At 43.7% G+C, this 25,068-nt stretch overlaps 1 protein-coding gene across 4 annotated transcripts in view; it reads right to left on the reverse strand.

Moving 5' to 3' along the window:
- The window catches only part of rnf24 (ring finger protein 24), a 159,390-nt gene that overhangs the window by 49,247 nt on the left and 85,075 nt on the right, over positions 1-25,068 (reverse strand). For all 4 annotated transcript variants that reach the window (XM_043700148.2, XM_087991488.1, XM_043700086.2 and 1 more), the window contains exon 2: positions 12,143-12,292. In XM_043700148.2, the coding sequence (XP_043556083.1) occupies positions 12,143-12,285 (143 nt within the window). In that variant the 5' untranslated portion in view covers positions 12,286-12,292. The remainder of the gene's footprint in view (positions 1-12,142; positions 12,293-25,068) is intronic.

The raw sequence follows: 25,068 nt of genomic DNA on the forward strand, positions 1-25,068 counted from the left end.
ATCTGGTTGGCATGGACAGGTTGGACCGAAGGGTCTGTTTCCGTGCTGTACATCTCTATGACTCTATGTATGCAGTATTTTGGCAATGAATAATAAATGATGTTCCTTTCCAATAGGGCTTCCTGGGTTATTATAAGCATTAGGAGAAAGTGAGGACTGCAGATGCTGGAGATCAGAGCTGAAAAATGTTTTGCTGGAAAAGCGCAGCAGGTCAGGCAGCATCAAAGGAGCAGGAGAATCGACGTTTCGGGCATAAGCCCTTCTTCAGGAATTAGGAACCTGAAGAAGGGCTTATGCCCGAAACGTCGATTCTCCTACTCCTTTGATGCTGCCTGACCTGCTGCGCTTTTCCAGCAACACATTTTTCAGCTTATTATAAGCATTTACAGGAAACACCATTATATGGAAACCTATTTATGTATATTAGACCAAATACTATCTGAATGAGGGAACTTTGATACAATTTTGGTATTTTCTTCTCAATGCCAATCAGGGACATTGTATTCTGGAAGAGATGGCAAGCAATGTTCACAGGTGGGCACGAAAGATTCAACAGTATTACTGGGGCAAGACAGGTCATGGCAAATAGTGACCCTTTGAGCAGTACCACTGAAAAACTGCTGCTTGTTGGACTTTGACAGGCACAGGTTGGCTTTGGTATGTGGCTTTATTCCTGATGAAGGGCTTTTGCCCGAAACGTCGATTTTGCTGAAGCTCCTCGATGCTGCCTGAACTGCTGTGCTCTTCCAGCGCCATTGATCCAGAATCTGGTTTCCAGCATCTGCAGTCATTGTTTTTACCTATGGTATGTGTATGTGTGTGTGAGACCCACCCTCCCTACGTCTGTAAGGGAGTCTGCCAGCATTTACTGTGTTGCGTTCCACATTGTGGAGGCTCTCTCTTGTTTAGTCTGTTGGTGAAAGTGCTATCCTCAACCATGACTGCATCGCAGGGAGACAGGAAGCACAGTCCAAACTCCCCTCACCTTTACCTCACCTCTAATTTTGCAACAGCATCTCCCCAACCCAGCCAAATCACAGCCCACTGCCAAAACTCACACTGCATGTTAAAATGTACTGTGTCATCAGGAAGTTTCAAAGTATTTCATAACCAATTAATAACTCTTGAAGTAAAGACACTTTTGTTCCTGTAGACAAATGCAGCAACCAATGGGTGCACTACAAGATTCTAAGAATAGCAAATGAGATGAAACAAAAGTGGATCTGTCCTTGTGCTGTTGATAAACTGAGGCGCATTAGCCAGGCTTGGAGAAACCTCTGTGATTAGGTGCTATCTGATAGCTCTGGCTATCTGAACTACTTGAACAACTGCTTAGTTTAATTTTTTAAAAAATCATTCTAGGCCTGTATTTATTGCCCATTTCTAATTGTCCTTAAGTAGGTGATGATGAGCTGTCTACTCGAACTGCTGCAGTTCTTACGGTGTAGTTGTACAACCATTCCACTGGGGAGGGAATTCCACATTAATGATCCAGTGACAATGAAGGAATGTCCAAGTCAGGATGGTGGTATTCCCATATTTCTGCTACTGAGTGAAAGTAATGAAAGGCTGAATGTTGTGGATGTGGTTCTACTTAAAGAGACTGCTTTGCCAAGAAATGTTGGAGCTGCACTTATCCAGACAAGTGGGGCTTTCCATTTGAGGCGTCAGGAATTACTTCAGTATTCCTAGGCTCTGACCTGCTGCTATAGCCACTGTATTTATATGACTAGTTCAGCTCAGTTTCTGGTCAATGGCAAATCCCAGATAATGGTCCACCAGTGGCAGACGTCTCTTCACTAGCTAAAACTCTAAGCTCCAAAATTACATCATTAAATTCCCCTGTTTCTCTAGCTCTTCTTTGTAGCTGTTCATAGAATCCCTACAGTGTGGAAACAGGCCCTTCGGCCCAGCCAGTCCATACCAACCCTCCGAAGAGTAACTGACCCAGACCCATTCTCCTCAGACTAATGCCCTAACCTACTCATCCTTGAACACTAGAGTAACTTAGCTTGGCCAATTCACCTAACCTTCACATCTTTGCGATTTTGGGAGGAAACCAGAACACTTGGAGGGGAGAATGCACAAACCCCACATAGACAGTCGCCCGAGGCTGGAATCAAACCCAGGTGCCTGCTACTGTGAGGCAGCAGTACCAATCACTGAGCCACCCAATTCTTTGATTAATCATTTGATCTTCTTCCCTGATATCTCCTGTGACTTACTGTCAAATTTAACATCAACTCCTATATTTATATTACACTCTTTTGTAATAAAATCCCAAGGTGAGTGATCGAGGCATGATGAAACAACATCAGTCTCATGCCTCGTGATCCAATCTGAGTTGGGGAGGAGGTGGCAGTGATGAAGAGGTTGTGGGTGAAATACACCCCTATACAGATTCAGTGTGAACGACCCTGCCTGGAATGGTCAGTGCCAACAGCACATTGACAGCAACCCAGCAACGATAGAAACTAAGACCCATTTCAATGTCAGACACATGAGAGTTTGGTGGAGAAAAGTGCAACTGAATGGATTCCTTTCGGGTCATTATGCTTGTTATGAGTCTCCGACCATCCGATCAACGCATTGTTCTATTCCTTCCTGCTTCACAGATTTATCGAGACCCCTAAATCTATCTGTATTGACTCTCACAACATGCCATAGTGGACTTGCACTCACTAGACACGCCAAGCAGAACATTATGGCCTCTGCTCCCCACACACTGAGGAGAAATTAGCAGCACCACATCTGAGAATGGGCTAAGGGTTACAACCTTAATCAGAACAATACTGTTTAACTTTTATCCAGCATGGGATGCTTTATTACACAAGCCTCAATAAAACACCCGTCCAGCTGACCTTATCCAAGCAGTAATAAGAGAAACAGTCAAGGTCAAAGAGCGAGGATGATGCACAGGGGTAGGGTGGGTTAGTTTGACTGACGCTGACAAACTGAAACCTGTTTTTCAAACTGCGACACGAACAGACCTATAAAATCAAACAGTGTCATCTGAGAGTGTCATTTATAACAAGGCCTGTGAGTATAATGTGTCAAATCAATTAAAGCGTTTGAGGAGAAGGAGTCAAAGAGTCACAGAGATATACAGCATGGAAACAGACCCTTCGGTCCAAATCATCCATGCCGACCAGATATCCTAAATTAATTTTGTCCCATTTGCCAGCATTTGCTCCACATCCCTCTAAACCCTTCCTATTCATATACCCATTCAGATGCCTTTTAAATGTTGCAATTGTACCAGCCTCCACCACTTCCTCGGCAGCTCATTCCATACACATACCACCCTCTGCGTAAAAACATTACCTCTTAGGTCCCTTTTATAACTTTCCCCTCTCACATTAAACCTATGCCCTCTAGTTTTGGACTCCTCCACCCTTGGGAAAAGACCTTGTTTATTTCCCGATCCATGCTCATGATTTTATAAATCTCTTTAAGGTCACCTCTCAGCCTCTGACCCTCCACAGAAAACAGCCTGACCCTGTTCAGCCTCTCCCGATAGCTCAAATCCTCCAACCCTGGCAACATCCTTGTAAATCTTTTCTGGACCCCTTCAAGTTTCACCAACATCCTTCCTATAGTAGAGTGACCAGAATTGCACGCAATATTTTAAAAGTGGCCTAACCAATGTACTGTACAGCTGCAACAAGGCCTCCCAACTCCTATACTCAACGCTCATACCAAATGCCTTCTTGACTATCCTATCAACCTGTGACTCTACTTTCAAAGAACTATGAACCTGCACTCCAAGGTGATTCTGGTCACCAACACTCCCCAGGACCTTACCATTAAGTGTATAAGTCCTGCTCTGATTTACCTTTCCAAAGTGCAGCACTTCACATTTATCTAAATTAAACTTGATTTGCCACTCCTCAGCCCATTGGCCCATCTGATCAAGATCCCGTTGTACTCTGATGTAACCTTCCTCATGTCCACTGCACCTCCAATTTTGGTGACATCTGCAAACTTACTAACCATACCTCCTATGCTCACATCCAAATCATTTATATAAATGATGAAAAGCCGTGGACCCAGCACTGACCCTTGTAGCACACTACTGGTCATTGGCCTTCAGTCTGAAAACAATCCTCCCACACCACCCTCTGTCTTTGACCTGGTCAATGCAAGGTTTGTTGAGACCCTAAATTTTACAGCACAGTCAACTGTGCTCACAGCTCTAGGCTTCACAAAGCCTCTTTCCACCCTTCTCATAGAGCTCGATCATCATTTGTTTCAATTTTTTCATCAAATGCTGTCAAAGCCAATATCCCCTCCCCGTCCGCAACTGCCCTTGACAAATTAGTGTAGGGGCAGTCACAGTGGTGCTGGGAACGGAATGCCAGGATTTTGTTCCAGTCATATATTTCCCAGTCAGGATGGTGAGCTGCTTGGGAGCGATCTGTGGGTGATGGTGTTGCCACGTACCCCTGCTGCCCATGTCCATTTCGATGGTCGAGTTTGGGGTTTGGTTGGAACTGCCTGAGGAGTCTTGGTGAGATGCTGCAGTGCATTTTTTCTTTATATTCTGTGATGGGGTGTGGGCATCCTTGCGAGGCCATTGTGGGATGTCAATCCTTAATTATTTTTGTATTGAGGGCATTGACGGAGGGGAATTAAGTCTCAACTATATTGCTGTGGATGCACTTGTAGGTCAGACCAGATAAAGACTGTGGATTTACTTCCCTAAAAGGATCTGTGAACCAAATGTGCTTCTACGACAATCAATGATACCTTCATGGGTCCATCACTGAGGCCAGCTTCAAGGATATTGTTACTCAACCTGCTTAGATACTTTATGACACATCTCTGGGGCAGGTGGGTCTTGAACCCGGGACTCTTGGCTGAGAGGTAGGAACTCTACCACTGCACCACAAGAACCCTTGAGACTAGCTTTTTATCCAGATTTCCGAATTGATTTTAAATTATACACCAAAGGCTGTGCTGGAATTAATCCATCCCCAGAGCATTAGTCTGGATAGCTGCATTGCTCATCTGATGACATCACTACTAGGTCACCTTCCGCCCAATAAACGGTTCGCATTACTGACACTGTGGGTTGGTAGTGGAGGGTTGCAGGTCAAGTGGGTTCCTTTGTCCTGGGGTGGCTCAGTGGTTAGCACTGCTGCCTCACAGCACCTGGGTTTGATTTCAGCCTCAGGTGCCTGGAGTTTGCACATTCTCCCTGTGTCTGCGTAGGTTTCCTCCAGGTGCTCCAGTTTCCTCCCACAGTCCAAAGATATGCAGGTCAGGTGAATTAGCCATGCTAAATTGCCCATAGTGTTAGGTGCATTAGTCAAGGGTAAATATAGGTTAGGGAGATGGATCTGGGTGGGTTACTCTTCAGAGGGCTGGTGTGGACTTGTTGGGCTGAATGGCCTGTTTCCACATTGTAGGGATTCTAATTCTAATCAAGCATTGAACTTTGGGAAGGTTGCTGGAGCGGCACATCCAGGCAAGTCAAGAGAAGTCAGGCCCAAGCCTACATGTTGTCCAGATCTTAAACATTGGATCATATAAACAGGAGTAGGCCATTCAAGTGTTCCAACATTCAATGAGATTGTGCTTGATCTGTGGCTGAATTCCATAAACCTGCTTTTGGCTCATATATCCCTTAATACTTTTGAGTAACAAAAATTAATCTGTCTCAGATTTAAAATTAACAACTGATCCAGCAAACTGTGCTGTTTGTGCAAGGGAGTTCCAAACATCAGCCACCTTTTGTGTATAGATGTTCTTTCTAAAATCTCTCCTGAACTGAGTCTGACCTAATTCTCAGACTATACCCTCTAGTTGTAGAATCCCCAATCAATGGAAACAATTTATTTTTATCTACCTTGACTTTTCCTGTTAATATTCTGAAGACTTCAATCAGATCACTCCCTAACCTTCTAAATTCCAAAGAACACAGGCCTAATTTGTATTGTCTTCTCAAAACCTCTGAAGTACAGGTACAGTTCTTGCAAACCTATGTTGTATGCCCTCCAAGGCCAATATATCTTAATGAAGGTATGGTACCTTGATCTGCTTACAATACTCCAAGTGGGGTCTAACCAGGGTTTTGTATAACTACAGTAAAACATCTGCATCCTCGTACTCTCGTCCTAAAGATATAAAGGCCAGCATTCCATTAGCTTTCTTGATTACTTTCTGCACCTGTTTGTGATATTTTAGAAATGTGTTCCTGAATCTCCCATTCTCTTTGCACTGTATTTAACTTCATACCGTCTAGAAAGTGCCTCGAAATATCCTTTCTCGACTTAAAATATGTAACCTCAAACTTGATCACATTGGAGTCTATCTGTGGAGTCATGAATATAAGTTAGCTCGCTGAGCTGGAAGGTTTGTTTTCAGACATTTCATCACCATGATTAGGTAACATCATCAGTGAGAGTCTCCGGTGAAGTGCTGGTTACCTGGTATGGTAGTGAAACATCTGAAAACAAACCTTCCAGCTCAGCGAGCTAACTTACTTACTTATCATCAATCTGAGCTGCCAATCTTCTCAAAAATCACTATTTAATGAATATTGCTGAAGGTTGTGTTAATATCCCCATTTCTGACGTTGAACCGAGCGCAGGCGGCTCGGTTCAAAATATCTCCTGCCTGCTCTCCATATTCTTTGATCTCCTTAATAATCATGAACCTGTCTCTGATTTAAATACACTCAATGACTTGGCCTCCATAGCCCTCTGTGGCAATGAATTCTCCAGTTCCACCTTCTGGCTTAAGAAATTCCTCCTCATCTCAGTTCTTGAGGGTCATCCTTTCATTCTGAAGCTGTGCCTTCAGGTCCTCGTCTCTCCTAACTGGTGGAAACATCTTCTCCATGTCCACACTATTAAGGTCTCTCAGTATTCCTTCAATCAGCTCCTCAATTGGGTCAGCACTGGGCAAAAACAACCACATAACAAGTCCAATTTTGCCAGCTCTTGGCCCAAAGCCTTGTATGCCTTGCCAACTTAGCATATTATACCAGTGATATATCGGGGGAAATGTTTGAGATGCTTCATGAATGCCAGTGTCATGGCAGCACTAGAGCAACATTTGTAGAACACTGCTAGTTCTGAAATATAGACCTTCAGTACTATAGGTGAGATGGGGCAGGGCCTCTGTTAAAGCCTCTCAACCACAGCATTTACAGTATTCAGATCTTTGAGTATTTCTTCATATCACGTAGAGTGATTTGAATTAGCTGAAGAGTAACATCTGCAATGTTGGGAAACTCAGGATGAAGAGAAGGTTAAGTCGTAGTCATATCACTGTCTGGTCATCTATGGCCCAGGCTAATGTTCTAGGGAGATCCTACCTCAGCAGCTGATGGCATTGGATAAACAAATCTGGAAATAAAAATCCAGTTTACCCATGGCGAACATGATACTATCATCGAGTGTAGAGAAAAAAATCTACTGTCCTTCCCTGATGTGGGGAACAAATTATTCTAGACTCATGGCAATGTGATTGGCTCTTAACTGCTCCCTCAATTGACCAAGCAAACCACCCAATGGCAATTAGGGTTGGGTTGACTCCTCATTTTTCATGACGCCTGGTACTGCTCCTGGCAGGCCCTCCTGTACTGTTCATTAAATCAGAGTTTAGGATAATGGTAGAATGGGGGATATGCTGGTCCATGACGTACAGCTTGTGACTCAATGCAGTTTTGGGTTGCTAGATCTGATCAAAATCTATCCTCACTGTGAAGACCGAACTTAACTTCCTTAAGGACCATTGTCATGTCATTCCTATTGATACTGTGTTGAATTGAACATTGCTAAAAGGGACACAAAGTTGAAGCTTTTCATTTTGTACTTATCAGGAGTTTAACATCAGAAAGCAAAATTTGAAAGGGTACATCAATACAACATATGAAGAAAGTACTGATACTCTCATGAGCAGATGCATCTGCGACAGGTAGGTGGGTGAGGGAAAGGCCTAGCACGTCTTTCCCTCTTGTTGGTTACTTTAACACCTGATGCTGAGCCAATCTAGCAGCAATGCAGCTTGGCCTGTCGTGCTGCTACCAATACTCTTGTGGTGGACATAGAAACCCCTGCCCAGAGTACGTTGATTATCCTTGCCAAGCTAAGCGCTTCTCTGAATTAGTGATCAAAAGGAGGAGCATTGATTCATCAACAATGGGGTTGAGGACAGGTTGTAACCAACAAGAAGTTTAATTTTCACGTTCAATGTGGAAATCAAATGGATACTCTGTTTTTCTCTTCAGGCCTGAGCTCCATTTTTATTTCAGATTTCTCGCATCTGCAGTATTTTGCTTTTACTAAAATAACTGATTGTATCATGTTTTGCTGGTGCACAGCAGGTCTTTCCTGCAAAATCTTTCACACCCACCAGAACAGCCAGCAAGGGCCTTTGTTTAATGCCTCTTGACCAAAAGAAACCATTGTCAGCAAAGAAGTGTTCCTGGCGACCCAGGAAATTCTGGGACCCAGGTTCAGATCCCACCGTGGCAGATGGTAGAATTTGAATTCAGTAAAGAATCAGCAATTAAGGGTCTAATAATGGCCGTGAATATGTTGTTGATTATCGGAAAAATCCGTCTGGTTCACTAATGTCCTTTAGGGAAGGAAACTGCCATCCTTACCTGGTCTGGCTTACATGTAACTCCAGACCCACAGAAATGTGGTTGACTCTTAACAATGTAGGATGGGCAATAAATGCTGGCCTAGCCAGCGTTGTCATCATCCTGTGAATAAATTTTTAAAAAAGTACTGCCTCATGATTTCATTTACAATGGGTCAAAGTCACCAATAACATGAAGGACACACACCAAAGCTAAAAAAAATCTTGTTTACTGGCATTTGCAGTTAGATAAATTAAATCCACTTTTATAACCTGCAATTATAAATACAAATTAAACCGTAGTTTGCTGAAGTAATTAGCAGAACCTTGATTAAGATAAAACAAACATGTGGCACACCACTTGTGTATTTTGCCAACCTGAAACAAGCCAATTTACGGCTTGTGGGCGGCACGGTGCCACAGTGGTTAGCACTGCTGCCTCACAGCACCAGAGACCCGGGCTCAATTCCCGCCTCAGGCGACTGTCTGTGGAGTTTGCACATTCTTCCCGTGTCTGCGTGGGTTTCCTCCGGGTGCTCCGGTTTCCTCCCACAGTCCAAAAATGTGTAGGTTAGGTGAATTGGCCATGCTAAATTGCCCGTAATGTTAGGTGAAGGGGTAAATGTAGGGGAATGGGTCTGGGTGGGTTGCACTTCAGCGAGTCGGTGTGGACTTGTTGGGCTGAAGGGCCTGTTTCCACACTGTAAGTAATCTAATCTAATGCCTATTCTCTGATTCCTGTTAGTCAGACAATTCTATCCATGCCAAAATGTTACCCTGTATAGCCTGAGCTTTAATATTCCACAATAACCTTTGATGTGGCACTGTTCATGAGAACTTCAAACTAGTTAGAGGGGAGGCAGTGTCTGGGAGAGGGGAATTGTAGGTTTATAAAGCAAGTGGATATGGCAGAATTACAGAGCTGCTATTTGGATAATGATATCCAGAGTGGGCACAGGAAGGGACAAGTCTACAAACATAGATAAACCATGAGTAACAAGGTCAAAGGGCAAAATTTGCCTAAAAGGAGAAATGAATGGTTCTTTACTTGAATGTAGTATTTAGAATAAAATAGAGGATTTAATCACACAGATACAGCTTACTGAATGATTTTATAACCATTACGGAGCTATGGTTTCAAGGATTTCAAAGCTAAGAACTAAATATTTGGAAGTATGTGTCTTTTGAAAGGAGAGACAGAAAAGAAAGTGTGATGGGGTAGCATTGTTGGTATAGGATGGAATAAGGTTTATAGCAAAAAAATGATCTTGTATCAGGAGACATTAGTAGGAGTACTCTATAGGTCCCCTAAAAGTAGTTACACTGTATGACAAAGAATACATCAGGGCATAATGAAGACATGTAACAAAGGCAGTACATTAATCATGGGTGACTTTAATCTTCATGTTGATTGGGATTGTCAAATGAGGAAGAATTCACAGAGAATATTCTGGACAGTTTTCTAGAATAATATGTTGTGGATCCAATCAGGCATCAGGCTATTTTGAATCTGGCAACGTGTAATGAGGCAGATTTAATAAAGTACATCAAAATAAAAGATCCCCTTGGAAACAGTGACAATAACCCGGTGGAATGCAGTATTCAGTTTGAGAGGGAGGTATTTGCTAAACTTAACTAAAGGTAATTACAAAGGATTGAGGGCAGATCTGACTCGAGTAGACTGGGAAAGGAGTTTAGCAGCAAAGATGGTTGAGAAAGAACGGCAGATGTTTAAGAAAATAGTTCATGGATCACCGTGAAGATACATTCCAGTTAGGAAGAATCGTGTTCCTGTCCTTCCTAAATACCCTGCACCCATCAAGATTCAGGGCCTCCTCAATGTCACTGTAATGGCTACCAGATCATATATACCACTCATTTATATGTGTTCTCAGGTCAGAGAGAGGGATTTTGTTTTTATCACTTTACTGGCTTTGTAAATAGTCTTCCTTGTTGACTGACTTTTAGATTGATACTCTACACCCTTTCCTGACATGGTCTGTTTATCATTTCGCACATTAATATCATTCTCTTTGGCCTTGAGTCTATGCTTTGATTTGCTACGTATCTCCTGATTTGATCCTTTGCCCCCAGTACTCAGCTTGAAATTCTCTCTACTTCCCAAGTTATGTGGTTGGGAAGAGCACCGGCCCCAGCACAGTTCACAAGGAGAATGGTTCACTGGTACAGAACCCACTTTCCCCAGTTCTAGTGCCAGGGTCCGACAAACTGAACCCACTTTTCCCACACCGTTTTTGAGCTACACATTCATCTCTCTCTAATTTGATTTGTCCAATGCCAAGTTGTACTTGGTTCTGATAAGGACACACAGATTAAGACTTTTCAGGTTCTTCTTCTTAATTTGACACCTAGGTCCTCACACTGACAATGTAGAACCTCGTTCTTTGTCCTTCCAAACATCACTGTGGACTACATTTACCCTTCCACTGCAAGCTCCTCTACAGCTCTGAAGAGACGTCCTGAACCCTGGCACTGCCCAATTAATACAGCCATCTGGAGTCACACGCTGTGCTGCAGACAACACAGCCAATCCCCCTCACCATATAACCACTACATTTCTTCTCTTTCTCCTCATTTCCTATGCCATGGTGTCAAGGTCAGTTCGTTGATCCTCTCTGTAGTCCTCACTCTCATCAAGAGAAGCTGCAAGAACCTCAAACCATTGAGTAATTGCAAAGGCTGTGATTCCTGAACTGCTACCCACTGGGTCCCCTTGTCCGCCCCACTCACACTCACAGTCTCCTGTTCCTGAACACTGATCACATCAGATGACACAAACCTCAGAGGTAGGACACCTTCTTGGTACAAAGATTCCAGGTAACCTGCTCCATCTTGTGGGGCTTGTCTGAAACTTTGCTTCCCGTGCCTGATCGCATATTAAGAACCTCCTATTTATCATTGTGGAACTACCTGGGCTCCTGGTCCAGCAAAATCTCAAACTGAGAATGTTTCTTTTTGTTCTCAAATCCTTTCCTGGCTTCATGTGTTGCCGGCTTCAGGATCTCTTCATTCTTCCAGTTCTGACCTCATGCGCACCCTCACTTTTAATTGGTCCAACATTGGCATCATTATAAACGCTGACTAGGTTCTGAGATCTGGAATTCCCTTCCTGAGCATTTCGGTCTCTCCACTGCCTGAGAGTGTGGTGGAGGCAGGTTCAATCGAAGTATTCAAAAGGAAATTAGATGGTTGTTTGAAAAGGAACAATGAGCATGGCGAGGGAGTGAAAGCAGTCGAAACCGCATGGGCTAAGATGCTCATTTGGAGAGTCAGGGCAGAGAGAATGGGCTGAATGGCCTCCTTCTGTGCAGTGACAAGTCTGTGATTAAAACCGACTGGTGTTATTCAGTTTTTGGTCACCAGTTCTAATGTCTCCTTGTGAGGCTCTGTGTTCAATTTTGTCTGATATCATACTTGGGCTGTTTTACTACATGTTATTTAAAGGCAGGCTGCGCTTTTTTCTATTAGCTATTGCCGTAAAAATTACAATCTACTTTTGCTGAGTTGACTTGAAGCCATCCCTTACCTGATTAAGTAACAGCAGAACAGTAAACTGAGGATGAAGACAAAGATTGCTGTCCCAAAAACCACAATGTAGATATTGAGCGGAAGGTTCTGGAACCCTATGTTTGGCATCCTGAAGTTGTACTGCCGGAAATCAGTGCTCATGGATAGCCTGCAAAAGTGGGAGGAGAAAGAGAGAGCTGCTGGTTAATATTTGTCACCAATGACGTTGCTTGCACTGCAGCGTGTCCCACTGTAATTTCAATGATTGACAATGGACAGAAAAATTAAACAGTTGTCCCCCTAAAGATTGCACAGTGTACAAAGTACAGGTTGCTCCAGAGCTCCGGAATTGATTGAGTGGATTGCCCACAGTGTACTGTTCCAGTCACGAGTATGGTGTTTACACTAGTACACTGTCTCAACCATGCTAGGCATATCTCAACACTGTCTAGACTGTATTGGTCTCCATTCCTGAAATGGTGTACTCCCAGCACCTCATCCATTGTACTTGTTATGGCTTACCCTGCATACCATTATTGACTGCACTCATTTCTACCTGGTGCTGCTCTTGCGGTATTACCTTGACCTATCCACTGTGTTTAATAATTACATAAGGCCCACAGTTGAATAGGTAGTGCCAGTTTGGAAAGCTGCACTTACTAATGAACAAGTGTGAGAGCATTCAGATAGAAGCACTGAAACCGATTCCAGGTAATGCCTGCCAAAGCTGCTCTGACACAACCAAACAACTGAATACGCATTCCCTTGCTGAGAGACACAAAAAAAGCCTAGTCTACACTTCACCAACAAACTCTGGGATCCCCCAACCTCTCGTCACCTTCTCTTGCCACAGTCACATGGATGTAAATCTGTGATGGAATTAAGGAGGAAAGGCATTACTCTACAAATCTAGAACTAGGGGGTCACTGGTTAAAAATCACTGGCCAACCGTTTAAAATTGAGAGGAGGCGAAACATTTTCTTTCGGAGGGCAGTGGGCTTTTGGTACTCTTCCTGAAACATTGGAAGCAGAGTCCGTCAATACTTTTATACCAGAGATAGACAGACTCTTGTGAAACAAGATGGTGAAAGTCTATCAGGGGAGGCAGGAATGTGGACTGAATTTATAATCAGATCAGCCATGGGATCATTAATGATACAGCGAGCTTGAGGGGCTCAATGGCCCACTTCTGCTCCTGTGTACACAAGGATATAGGATAAACAGATACAAGACAGCCCAATCCCTACTTTACAAGGCCCACTCCCGCTCCTGTGTGCACTAGGATATAGGATAAACAGATACAAGACAGCCCAATCCCTACTTTACAAGGCCCACTCCCGCTCCTGTGTGCACTAGGATATAGGATAAACAGATACAAGACAGCCCAATCCCTACTTTACAAGGCCCAATCCCGCTCCTGTGTGCACAAGGATATAGGATAAACAGATATAAGACAACCCAATCCCTACTTTACAAGGCCCACTCCCGCTCCTGTGTGCACTAGGATATAGGATAAACAGATACAAGACAGCCCAATCCCTACTTTACAAGGCCCACCCCTGCTCCTGTGTGCACTCGGATATAGGGTAAACAGATACAAGACAGCCCAATCCCTACTTTACAAGGCCCACTCCCGCTCCTGTGTGCACTAGGATATAGGATAAACAGATACAAGACAGCCCAATCCCTACTTTACAAGGCCCACTCCTTCTCTTGTGTGCAATAGGATATAGGATAAATAGATACAAGACAGCCCAATCCCTAATTTACAAGGCCCACTCCCGCTCCTGTGTGCACTAGGATATAGGATAAACAGATACAAGACAGCCCAATCCCTACTTTACAAGGCCCACTCCTTCTCTTGTGTGCAATAGGATATAGGATAACAACAGATACAAGACAGCCCAATCCCTACTTTACAAGGTCCACTCCTGCTCCTGTGTGTACTCGGATATAGGATAAACAGATACAAGACAGCCCAATCCCCACTTTACAAGGCCCACTCCTTCTCTTGTGTGCAATAGGATATAGGATAAAAACAGATACAAGACAGCCCAATGCCTACTTTACAAGGCCCACTCCTGCTCCTGTGTGTACTCGAATATAGGATAAACAGATACAAGACAGCCCAATCCCTACTTTACAAGGTCCACTCCTGCTCCTGTGTGTACTCGGATATAGGATAAACAGATACAAGACAGCCCAATCCCTACTTTACAAGGCCCATTCCCGCTCCTGTGTACACGAGGATATAGGATAAACAGATACAAGACAGCCCAATCCCTACTTTACAATGCCCACTCCCGCTCCTGATTGCACTAGGATATAGGATAAACAGATACAAGACAGCCCAATCCCTACTTTACAAGGCCCACTCCCGCTCCTGATTGCACTAGGATATAGGATAAACAGATACAAGACAGCCCAATCCCTACTTTACAATGCCCACTCCCGCTCCTGATTGCACTAGGATATAGGATAAACAGATACAAGACAGCCCAATCCCTACTTTACAAGGCCCACTCCCGCTCCTGATTGCACTAGGATATAGGATAAACAGATACAAGACAGCCCAATCCCTACTTTACAATGCCCACTCCCGCTCCTGATTGCACTAGGATATAGGATAAACAGATACAAGACAGCCCAATCCCTACTTTACAAGGCCCACTCCCGCTCCTGATTGCACTAGGATATAGGATAAACAGATACAAGACAGCCCAATCCCTACTTTACAATGCCCACTCCCGCTCCTGATTGCACTAGGATATAGGATAAACAGATACAAGACAGCCCAATCCCTACTTTACAATGCCCACTCCCGCTCCTGATTGCACTAGGATATAGGATAAACAGATACAAGACAGCCCAATCCCTACTTTACAATGCCCACTCCCGCTCCTGTGTGCACCTGGATACAGGATAAACGGATACAAGGCAGCCAAATCCCTACTTTACAAGGCCCACTCCCACTAATGTGTGCACTAGGATATAGGATAAACAGATACAAGACAGCCCAATCCCTACTTTACAAGGCCCACTCCCGCTCCTGATTGCACTAGGATATAGGATAAACAGATACAAGACAGCCCAATCCCTACTTTACAAGGTCTACTCCTGCTCCTGTGTGCTCTAGGATATACGATAAACAGATACAAGACAGCCCAATCCTCACTTTACAAGGTCCACTCCCGCTCCTATGCGCACTAGGATATAGGATAAACAGATACATGACAGCCCAATCCCTACTTTACAAGGCCCACTCCAGCACCTGTGCGAACCAGGATATAGGATAAACAGATACAAGACAGCCCAATCCCTACTTTACAAGGCCCATTCCAACACCCGTGAGCACTAGGATATATGATAAACAGATACAAGACGGCCCAATGCCTACTTTACAAGGCCCCCTCCAGCACCTGTACGCACCAGGATATAGGATAAACAGATACAAGACAGCCCAATCCCTACTTTACAAGGCCCACTCCTGCTCCTGTGTGCACTAGGATATAGAGTAAACAGATACAAGACAACCCAATCCCTACTTTACAAGGCCCACTCCCGCTCCTGTGTACACGAGGATATTGGATATACAGATACAAGACAGCCCAATCCCTACTTTACAAGGCCCACTCCTGCTCCTGTGTACACGAGGATATGGGATAAACAGATACAAGACAGCCCAATCCCTACTTTACAAGGCCCACTCCTGCTCCTGTGTACACGAGGATATTGGATAAACAGATACAAGACAGCCAAATCCCTACTTTACAAGGCTCACTCCCACTCCTGTGTACACTAGCATATAGGATAAACAGATACAAGACAGCCCAATCCCTACTTTACAAGGCCCACTCCCGCTCCTGTGCACACGAGAATATGGGATAAACAGATACAAGACAGCCCAATCCCTACTTTACAAGGCCCACTCCCACTCTTGTGTGCACTAGGATACAGGATAAATAGAATTAAGACAGCCCAATCCCTACTTTACAAGGCCCACTCCTGCTCCTGTGCGCACTACTATATAGGATAAACAGATACAAGACAGCCCAATCCCTACTTTCCAAGGCTCACTCCCACTCCTGTGTACACGAGGATATTGGATAAACAGATACAAGACAGCACAATTCCTACTTTACAAGCCTCACTTTAGGATAGATGTACTTTCACACAAAATGCAATGTGCTGTAAACATTTTTTTTCTATTCTGTAAATGACGCAGTCTGAATTGCTCAATCCTTTTTTTTGTATTTTATTTTAATTATTGTATATAACTATGTTCACTTATGTACATATTTGATTTGTATCATAATCGTTTACACAATTTGGCCCCAGGCACCCTGATGGTTTAACAAATCAATTACCTTTGATTGAGTTTTTTGTCTATCTACCTATCCTTCCATCTGTATATGTCCCTTCTGGCCTTTCCATCTATCCTGGCCTGCCAGTCAACTGCTGCTAACTTCACATACCAGTGCTACTGTCTGAATTATGTGATGTTGTTACCTCAAGTTACATAGGATCAGTTGGTGTGGAATTTACTCACAGGTGAGATTCCCTGGGCTCTCTTCCCACCGTAAAAATTTACTTGTACGCTGAACTTGTCACTGGACCCCCTACGCCAGGTACTGTTTGTCCTGGGTACTTTGCTGTTTTGCACTACCTCTCCAGCTGTGCTCAGCCAGGCCCTAACTCAAAAAGACACATGGGGTATGGAGTTACACAGCATTCAAAAGCACAGGACACGAAGTGTGTGACTGAATACATGTTGTGGACCTGTTTGATAAGGTACAGAGATAAAGTCAGTGGCAGGTTTTTGGTGTTTTGGGTTTCACAACATCTAATAGTGGGTTTGTATTTATAAAACATCATATACCACAAATACTCATTAAAACCTTTTAAAAATATGTACACCTAACCTTTAAGATAAAGTCATTGGTGTAGGAGATCCTGTGGCAGCCGATTCCCTTTTGTTTACAGGTTGGTTTGTGCAGTTGTGTGCAAGGGCAGCTTTTTTTTAGCTTTCTTGGAGTGTGGACATTACTGGCAAGGCCAACCTTTCTAGCCCATCCCTAACTGCCCCTGAATTGAGTGGCTTGTTGGGGCAATTTCAGACTCAACCACCCTGCTCTCGAGTCACACAGAGACTGGGTCAAGAAAGATGACAGATTTCCCTTCCGTTAAGGAGAGAAGTGATTGAGGCAGGTCCATGTAACAATCAGTGACAGTTTCACAGTCACCGTCACTAATTTTCAATTCCAGTTTCATTATTAAATGTAAAGCCCACAATGCTACTGTGTTGGGGATTTGAATCCTTGCCCTCAGGGCATTCGAACAGAGAACAAAGAAGAACAAAGATAATTTACAGCCCAGGAACAGGCCCTTTGGCCCTCCAAGCCTGAGCCGATCCAAATCCACTGTTTAAACCTATCACCCAATTCCTAAGCATCTGTATCCCTCTGCTCCCCACCTACACATGCATCTGTCCAGACGCATCTTAAATGAATCTACTGTGCCTGCCTTTACCACCTCTGCTGGCAATACGTTCCAGACACATACCACCCTCTATGTAAAGTACTTGCCGTGTGTATCCCCCTTAAACTTTTCATCTCTCACCTTGAAAGCGTGACCTCTCGTTATTGAATCCTTCACCCTGGGAAAAAGCTTTTCGCTATCTACCCTGTCTATACCCTTCATGCTTTTGTAGACCTCAATCAGGTCCCCCCTCAATCTCTTTTTTTCTAATGAAAACAAACTTAATCTACTAAATGATATATTGGATAACTCTTTCAGTCACATTACCACAGGGCCACCATTTCCTCTCATTAGGAGCAGAGCTGTTTCTGTTGTTTAACTCCACAACACAAGGTTGGGAAGCAGGGTAATGTCTTCTTACAGAAAGCACAGAACAACTGAGCCTGTAAGGTCAGAGATGTCCCACTGTGTGGCAAGCACAACACTGGAAACTAATGTAATAAAGAGAGAACAAAAATAAAACCAGCATTGCTTTTTTTAACAATCAAGTAATGTCCCTAGCTCCCCTGTAACAATCAACATGTATCAATGCTGAGTGTGTCAGGACATTTAGCTCTGACAGAATTTGTCTGAACAAATAACGATGATGCATGCAAGAATGAAGTGAAACTAATGTAAAGAGAAACATTTACAAGTGAATTTTAAATTTGAAAAACACGTGCCACTTCTGTGCTCCCAATAAACCTCATGTTAATGGCAATGGAGTTAAGTAAGAAAGTTGTGGCCATCAATCTGATCCTTCCTATTTGTCCAGGAAGATCCTTTCTATCTGTATGATAGCCATCTCCTGTGAGTGTTGCCGGCACTTTCAATTTTAACTGGAATTACATGGAAAAATGTAGGAATGTGGAAATCTCTGATTACGCCGTTGTGAAAGACACACTATTGATAACCCCGACCCTGGAACACGCTGTCTGACTTGGGTTAAAGGGTTCCAAAGACGATAGAGTGTAACTGAGGTCAGAAAGATTTTGTGAATTGTATTGTGAGGTTGAACTTGAATTGTAGCTCGTTGGTGTTACTCAACAGTCAATTGAGAAACATAGTTTCTTTAATTTCCTTGTCTTCTCCCACTGATCGGAACAGCTTCTTATTTTGTTTGTACAGACTGAAGAAGGGACCACTCCCATTCATCCTCAAAACCAAATGTCAAACAATGCTTGGGTTTACAATTCAATGTGCATTAATTACTGGCTCACATCTAATCCAGTGTCTGTCACTACCTGGATTATATTCCAGTGTCTGTCACTCACTGGATTATAATAGATTAGATTACTTACATTGTGGAAACAGGCTCTTCGGCCCAACAAGTCCACACCGACCCGCTGAAGCATAACCCACCCAGACCCATTCCCCTACATTTTACCCCTTCACCTAACACTACAGGCAATTTAGCATGGCCAATTCACCTAACCTGCACATTTTTGGACTGTGGGAGGAAACCGGAGCACCCAGAGGAAACTCACACAGACACGGGGAGAATGTGCAAACTCCACACAGTCAGTTGCCTGAGACAGGAATTGAACCCAGGTCTCTGGCGCTGTGAGGCAACAGTGCTAACCACTGTGCCACCGTGCCACCCACTAATAGTGCCTGTCATTCCTGTCATTGTAGAGTCATAGAGGTCTATAGCACAGAAAAAGGCCCTTTGGTCCATTGAGTCTATGTTGATCAAAGCAGCCCCCGAACTATTTTAATTCCATTTTCCAGCACTTGGTCACAGCCATGTATGTCATGGCATTGCAAGTACACATCTATCTATTTCTAAAATGTTATGAGGGTTTTTGTTTCTTTCACCCTTACAGACAGTGAGTCTAGATTCCCATCAGCCTCTGAGCGAATTTCTTTTTCTTCATTCAGAGGATGAGGCTGTCACTGGCTGGGCCAGCCTTTATTGCCTAACCCTAATTGCCCAGAGGGCAGTTCAGAGTCAACCACATTGCTGTGAATCTGAAGTTACTTGTAGTCCAGGCCAGGTAAGGACAACAGTTTCCTTTCCTTAAGGACATTAGTGAACCAGATGGGCTTTTTCCTGACAATTGACAATGGGTTCATGGTCACTAGTACTCTTAATTCCAGGAATTTATTGAGTTCAAATTCCATTATCCGTCATGATAATATCCAAGCCTGGGCTCCTAGAACATTAGCCAAGTCTTTGGATTAATAATCTAGCATTAATACCAATAGGCCATTGCCTCCCCTATATTTCTGCACATGGCCTCTAAACCTCTTGCCCCTTACCTCTATTTCCCTGGTCATTAAACACTCCATCAAGGAGAAAAAAATCCTTCCTGTTTACCTAGTCTAGGCCTGTCATAATTTGATACATCTTAATTATTTCCCTCCTCAGTTGCCTCTGCTCAAAGGAAAATAACCCCATCGTCTATACTTCCCACTGCCTTGGGAAAGCAGTCAATATAATCAAAGACGCCTCCCACCCCAGTTATACTCTCTCCCACCCTCTTCCAGAAGATACAAATGTTTGAAAACTCATACCAACAGATTCAAGAACAGCTTCTTCCCCGCTATTATTAGACTTATGAACAGACCTTTCATATATTAGAGTACACCTTTCTCTACATCTTCTCTATAGCTATGACACTATATTCTACATTCTATTACCCTGATGTACTTATGTAAGGCAGCTCCTTTGAGCTTACCCACCCCTCTCGTCCTATACCTATGTCCTCTAGTAACTGACATTTCCAGTTTGGGAAAAAGACTCTTGATGATCCATGCTATCCATGCCTCTCATAATTTTATACACTTCTTTCAGGTCACATCTCAGTCTCTAACGAAAACAATCCAAGTTTGTCCAACCTCTCCTTATAGGTAACACCTTTCAATCCAGGCAACATCCTGTTAAGTCTCTTCGACACCCTCTCCAAAGTCTCCACATCCTTCCTTTAGTGCAGCGACCAGAAGTGCACACAATACTCCAAATCTGACTTGTCTGGTTAGCACGCAAAACAATACTTTTTACTGTATCTCGTTACATGTGACAATAATAAATTGAATTGAATTAAATAATAATTAAAACCCTCCAGCTCAGGCAAAACCTGGTAAATCTCTTTTAGAACAAAAGCATAGAACATAGAACAGTATAGCACAGGAACAGACCCTTCATTTACCATGTACGTACCAACCATGAAGTTTGATCACATGCACCAACTGGTTCAGGACAGCTTCCTCCCTGTCGTTATTAGTCTGATAAATGGACTCTTTAACTTCAAATAATGCTGATCTTGTTAATGTTGATCTTGCCGCGTGCATGCCCTGTGCAGTGTAATCTGTATACTTCTGTCCAAGTTTCTTTTTTCTCACCTTATGGTCTGTACATTCTTGCTTACTATGATCTGCCTGTTCTACTCATAAACAAAACTTCTCACTGTCCTTAGGTGCATGTAACAATAAATAATCAAATGATGCCATTCTAAACTAATTCCATCTGTGTCCACATGGTCTGTAATCTTCTATTCCCCGTCTGATCATATATTGGTCTAAATGCCTCTTAAGCGTTGCTATTGTATCTGCTTCTATCACCTCCCTTGGCTGTGCCCTCCAGGGACCTACCACCCTCTCCAAAGCCTCCACATCCTTCCTATTGTGCAGTGACCAGAAGTGACACAATACTCCAAATGTGGTCTGACCAAAGTCTGATACAATTGCGACATGACTTGTATCCCAAAATCCCTCTGTATTTCTGTTGGTACGTAAAGGTCTGGCCATTAACAGTATACTTTCCTCTCGTATTTGACCCCCCAAAATATATCACCTCACATTTGTCTGGACTAAACTCTATCGGCCATTTCTCTGCCCAACATTGCTGTTGATCTACATCCTTCTGCACCCTTCCTTACTATCCACAACTCTACCAATTTTCGTGTCATCCGCAAACTTACTAATCTGACCATTGGCATTTTCATCCAAATCATTTTTATACATTACAAACAACAAAGATCCCAGCACTGATCCACGGAGCAACACAGGTCGCAAAACTCCAGTCATAAAAACACCCCTCCATAACGACCCTCCATCTTCTATAATCTTTGAGGTCCAACTTTTCAACTTACTTCTGAATTCCATACAGTCTGTTTTTAGGACCATCTCTTATTTTACCTGTATCATTTGTACCAACATGTACCATGACCACTGGCTGTTCACTCTCCCCCTCCAATAAGTCCTGTAACTGCCCTGAGACGCCCTTGACACTAGGGTGGCAACATACCATTGTGGAGTCTCATTTGCAACCATAGAAACACCTGTGTATTCTCCTTACAGCTAAATCTTGTTTGACTATTTCATTCCAACACATTTTAATCTTTCCCTGTGCAGCAGAGCCAATTTCCTCTGCAGTTAAATCACTCCTGTAATGTGGATTTCAGAACTGCATGCAATATCCTCGCTGTGGCCTAACCAACCTTATATATCGCTCCAGCATAACCTGCATGCCCTTAAACCAAAAAGAGAAAAGCAATTATCCCATGTTCCTTCTTAACCACTTTATCTACCTGTCCTATTACATTAAGGGGCCAGTGGAGATGCACAACAAGGTCTTATGATCCTCAGTACTTCCCAGCGTCCCACTGTTCATCATGTTGTATAATCTAGTGTCTGTTGTGCCCTGGTATATAATCCAGTGTCTACTGGTCACTAGTTTATATTCCAGTGTCTGTAAGTTACTGGTTTATAATGTAATGTCCATAATGTGCAAATTTGGAAATGATATAAAATTTTTGGGAAAAGCATTTACAGCAGATTATTGCAGGTGTGAAGGTTAAAAGACCATGTCTGGAATGTTCTGTTTTTGCTTTAAGTGTGGGTCAGGTGTTTTTAAGGATGAGTAACTTCCTGCCCTCATCAACGAGAAAGCACATGGATGACGAGCCGAACAGGCACTGAAGTGTGACCGGCTCCCCAATCGATCAGGTGCCCTGGCCGAGAAGTCCTACCCTGCCTGATTCTGGCAAATTGGATGTTGGCAGCTAGTGAAGATGCAGAGAATTACTGGAGGCTGAAGTTGCTCACAGTGCAGATTGGCACTGGAGAGAAGCCAAGTGGTACATAAGGATCTCAGTCAGGTGTTTAATAAGGTTCCCCATGGTAGGCTATTGCACAAAATATGGAGGCATGGGATTGTGGATCATTTAGCGGTTTGGATCAGAAATTGACTAGTTGTAAGAAGACAGAGGGTGGTGGTTGATGGGAAATGTTCATCCTGGAGTTCAGTTACTAGTGGTGTATCGCAAGGATCTGTTTTGGGGCCCCTGCTGTTTGTCATTTTGATAAATGACCTGGATGAGGGTGTAGAAGGGTGGGTCAGTAAATTTGCGGATGACACTAAGGTTGGTGGATAATGATGATAGTGACGAAGGATGTTGTAGGTTACAGAGAGACATAGATAAGCTGCAGAGCTGGGCTGAGAGGTAGCAAATGGAGTTTAATGCGGAAAAGTGTGAGGTGATTCACTTTGGAAGGAGCAACAGGAATAAAGAGCACTGGGCTAATGGTAAGATTCTTGGTAGTGTAGAAGAGCAGAGAGATCTCTGTGTCCATGAACATAGATCCCTGAAAGTTGCCATCCAGGTTGATAGGGTGTTAAGATAGTGTGTTAGCTTTTATTAATAGAGGGATTAAGGTTCGGAGCCATAAGGTACAGCTGTACAAAACTCTGGTGCGGCCACATTTGGAGTATTGTGTACAGTTCTGGTCACTTCATTATAAGAAGGATATGGAAGCTTTGGAAAGGGTTCAGAGGAGATTTACTAGGATGTTGCCTGGTATGGAGGGAAGGTCTTATGAGGAAAGGCTGAGGGACATCAGGCTGTTTTTGTTAGAGAGAAGAAGATTGAGAGGTGACTTAATTGATACACAGAAGACAATCAGAGGGTTAGATGGGGTGGACATTGAGAGCCTTTTTCCTCTGATGGTGATGGCTAGCATGAGGGGACATAGCTTTAAATTGAGGGGTGACAGATATAAGACAGATGTCAGAGGTAGTTTCTTTACTCAGGGAGTAGTAGGGGTGTAGAATGCACTGTCGGTAACAGCAGTAGACTCGCCAAGTTTAAGGGCATTAAATGGTCATTGGTTAAACATATGGATGAAAATGGAATAGCGTAGGATAGATGGACTTCAGTTTGGTTCCGCAAGTCAGTACAACATCGAGGGCCGAAGGACCTGTACTGCGCTGAAACTACGTTCTAAGTAGTTCTTAAAGGGTTGGTGGGATTGCAGGGTGAGATGGTGAGAAGGGAATGGGGTGTTTAGTGGCAACGGCAGTCAAAGTGGCTTTCAGTAGCCAATCCGTTGCCCACACCATCTGTGTTGCCCAACCTCTCTCCCCCATCTTGGGAAAAATGTGGATGACCCTCCCCAACCTGCGAGCAGTCATGTTAACAGTAATGTATCTTACCACAGTCCATGTGCGGCAGTGACTTCCAGAACGAGACACCAATGCATTGGCATGGCGATGAGCAGGTGAGGAACCTCCGAGGGAACACTGCCTTGGCAGGGAGGTCACCATGGTTTCTCTGTCGGGAAATCAGACACTTTTCTCACCCATCGGGATGGCGAGTCACTGGGCTGGTGTCCAGTAGAGGCCTATCCGTGGTTGTGAACCGACCACTGAAAGGCCTTAATTGGTGGCGAGTCGGCAAAGGCCATTATGGACCTTCCCATCCAGAATGTAATTCTGGACGCAGTAGGAATGGCGCAGGTACCTCTCCTGAGCTACCTGAATATGTGATCTTTCTGTCATCTTCCCTGTGGCCACTTGTCAAGTGGGAAGGGTTCCTGTCACACGGACTTCAGTAAGGCATTCGACAAGGTTCCCCATGGGAGACTGATTAGCAAGGTTAGATCTCATGGAATACAGGGAGAACTAGCCATTTGGATACAGAACTTGCTCAAAGGTAGAAGACAGAGGGTGGTGGTGGAGGGTTGTTTTTCAGACTGGAGGCCTGTGACCAGTGGAGTGCCACAAGGATCGGTGCTGGGTCCTCTACTTTTTGTAATTTACATAAATGATTTGGATGCGAGCATAAGAGGTACAGTTAGTAAGTTTGCAGATGACACCAAAATTGGAAGTGTAGTGGACAGTGAAGAGGGTTACCTCAGATTACAACAGGATCTGGACCAGATGGGCCAATGGGCTGAGAAGTGGCAGATGGAGTTTAATTCAGATATATGCGAGGTGCTACATTTTGGGAAAGCAAATCTTAGCAGGACTTATACACTTAATGGTAAGGTCCTAGGGAGTGTTGCTGAACAGAGAGACCTTGGAGTGCAGGTTCATAGCTCCTTGAAAGTGGAGTCGCAGGTAGATAGGATAGTGAAGAAGGCGTTTGGTATGCTTTCCTTTATTGGTCAGAGTATTGAGTACAGGAGTTGGGAGGTCATGTTGCG

This window comes from Chiloscyllium plagiosum, unplaced genomic scaffold (genome assembly GCF_037043375.1).
Source record: "Chiloscyllium plagiosum isolate Xiang-an unplaced genomic scaffold, Cpla_swu_hap1 HiC_scaffold_1, whole genome shotgun sequence".
In the NCBI taxonomy this organism is placed as follows: Eukaryota; Metazoa; Chordata; class Chondrichthyes; order Orectolobiformes; family Hemiscylliidae; genus Chiloscyllium; species Chiloscyllium plagiosum.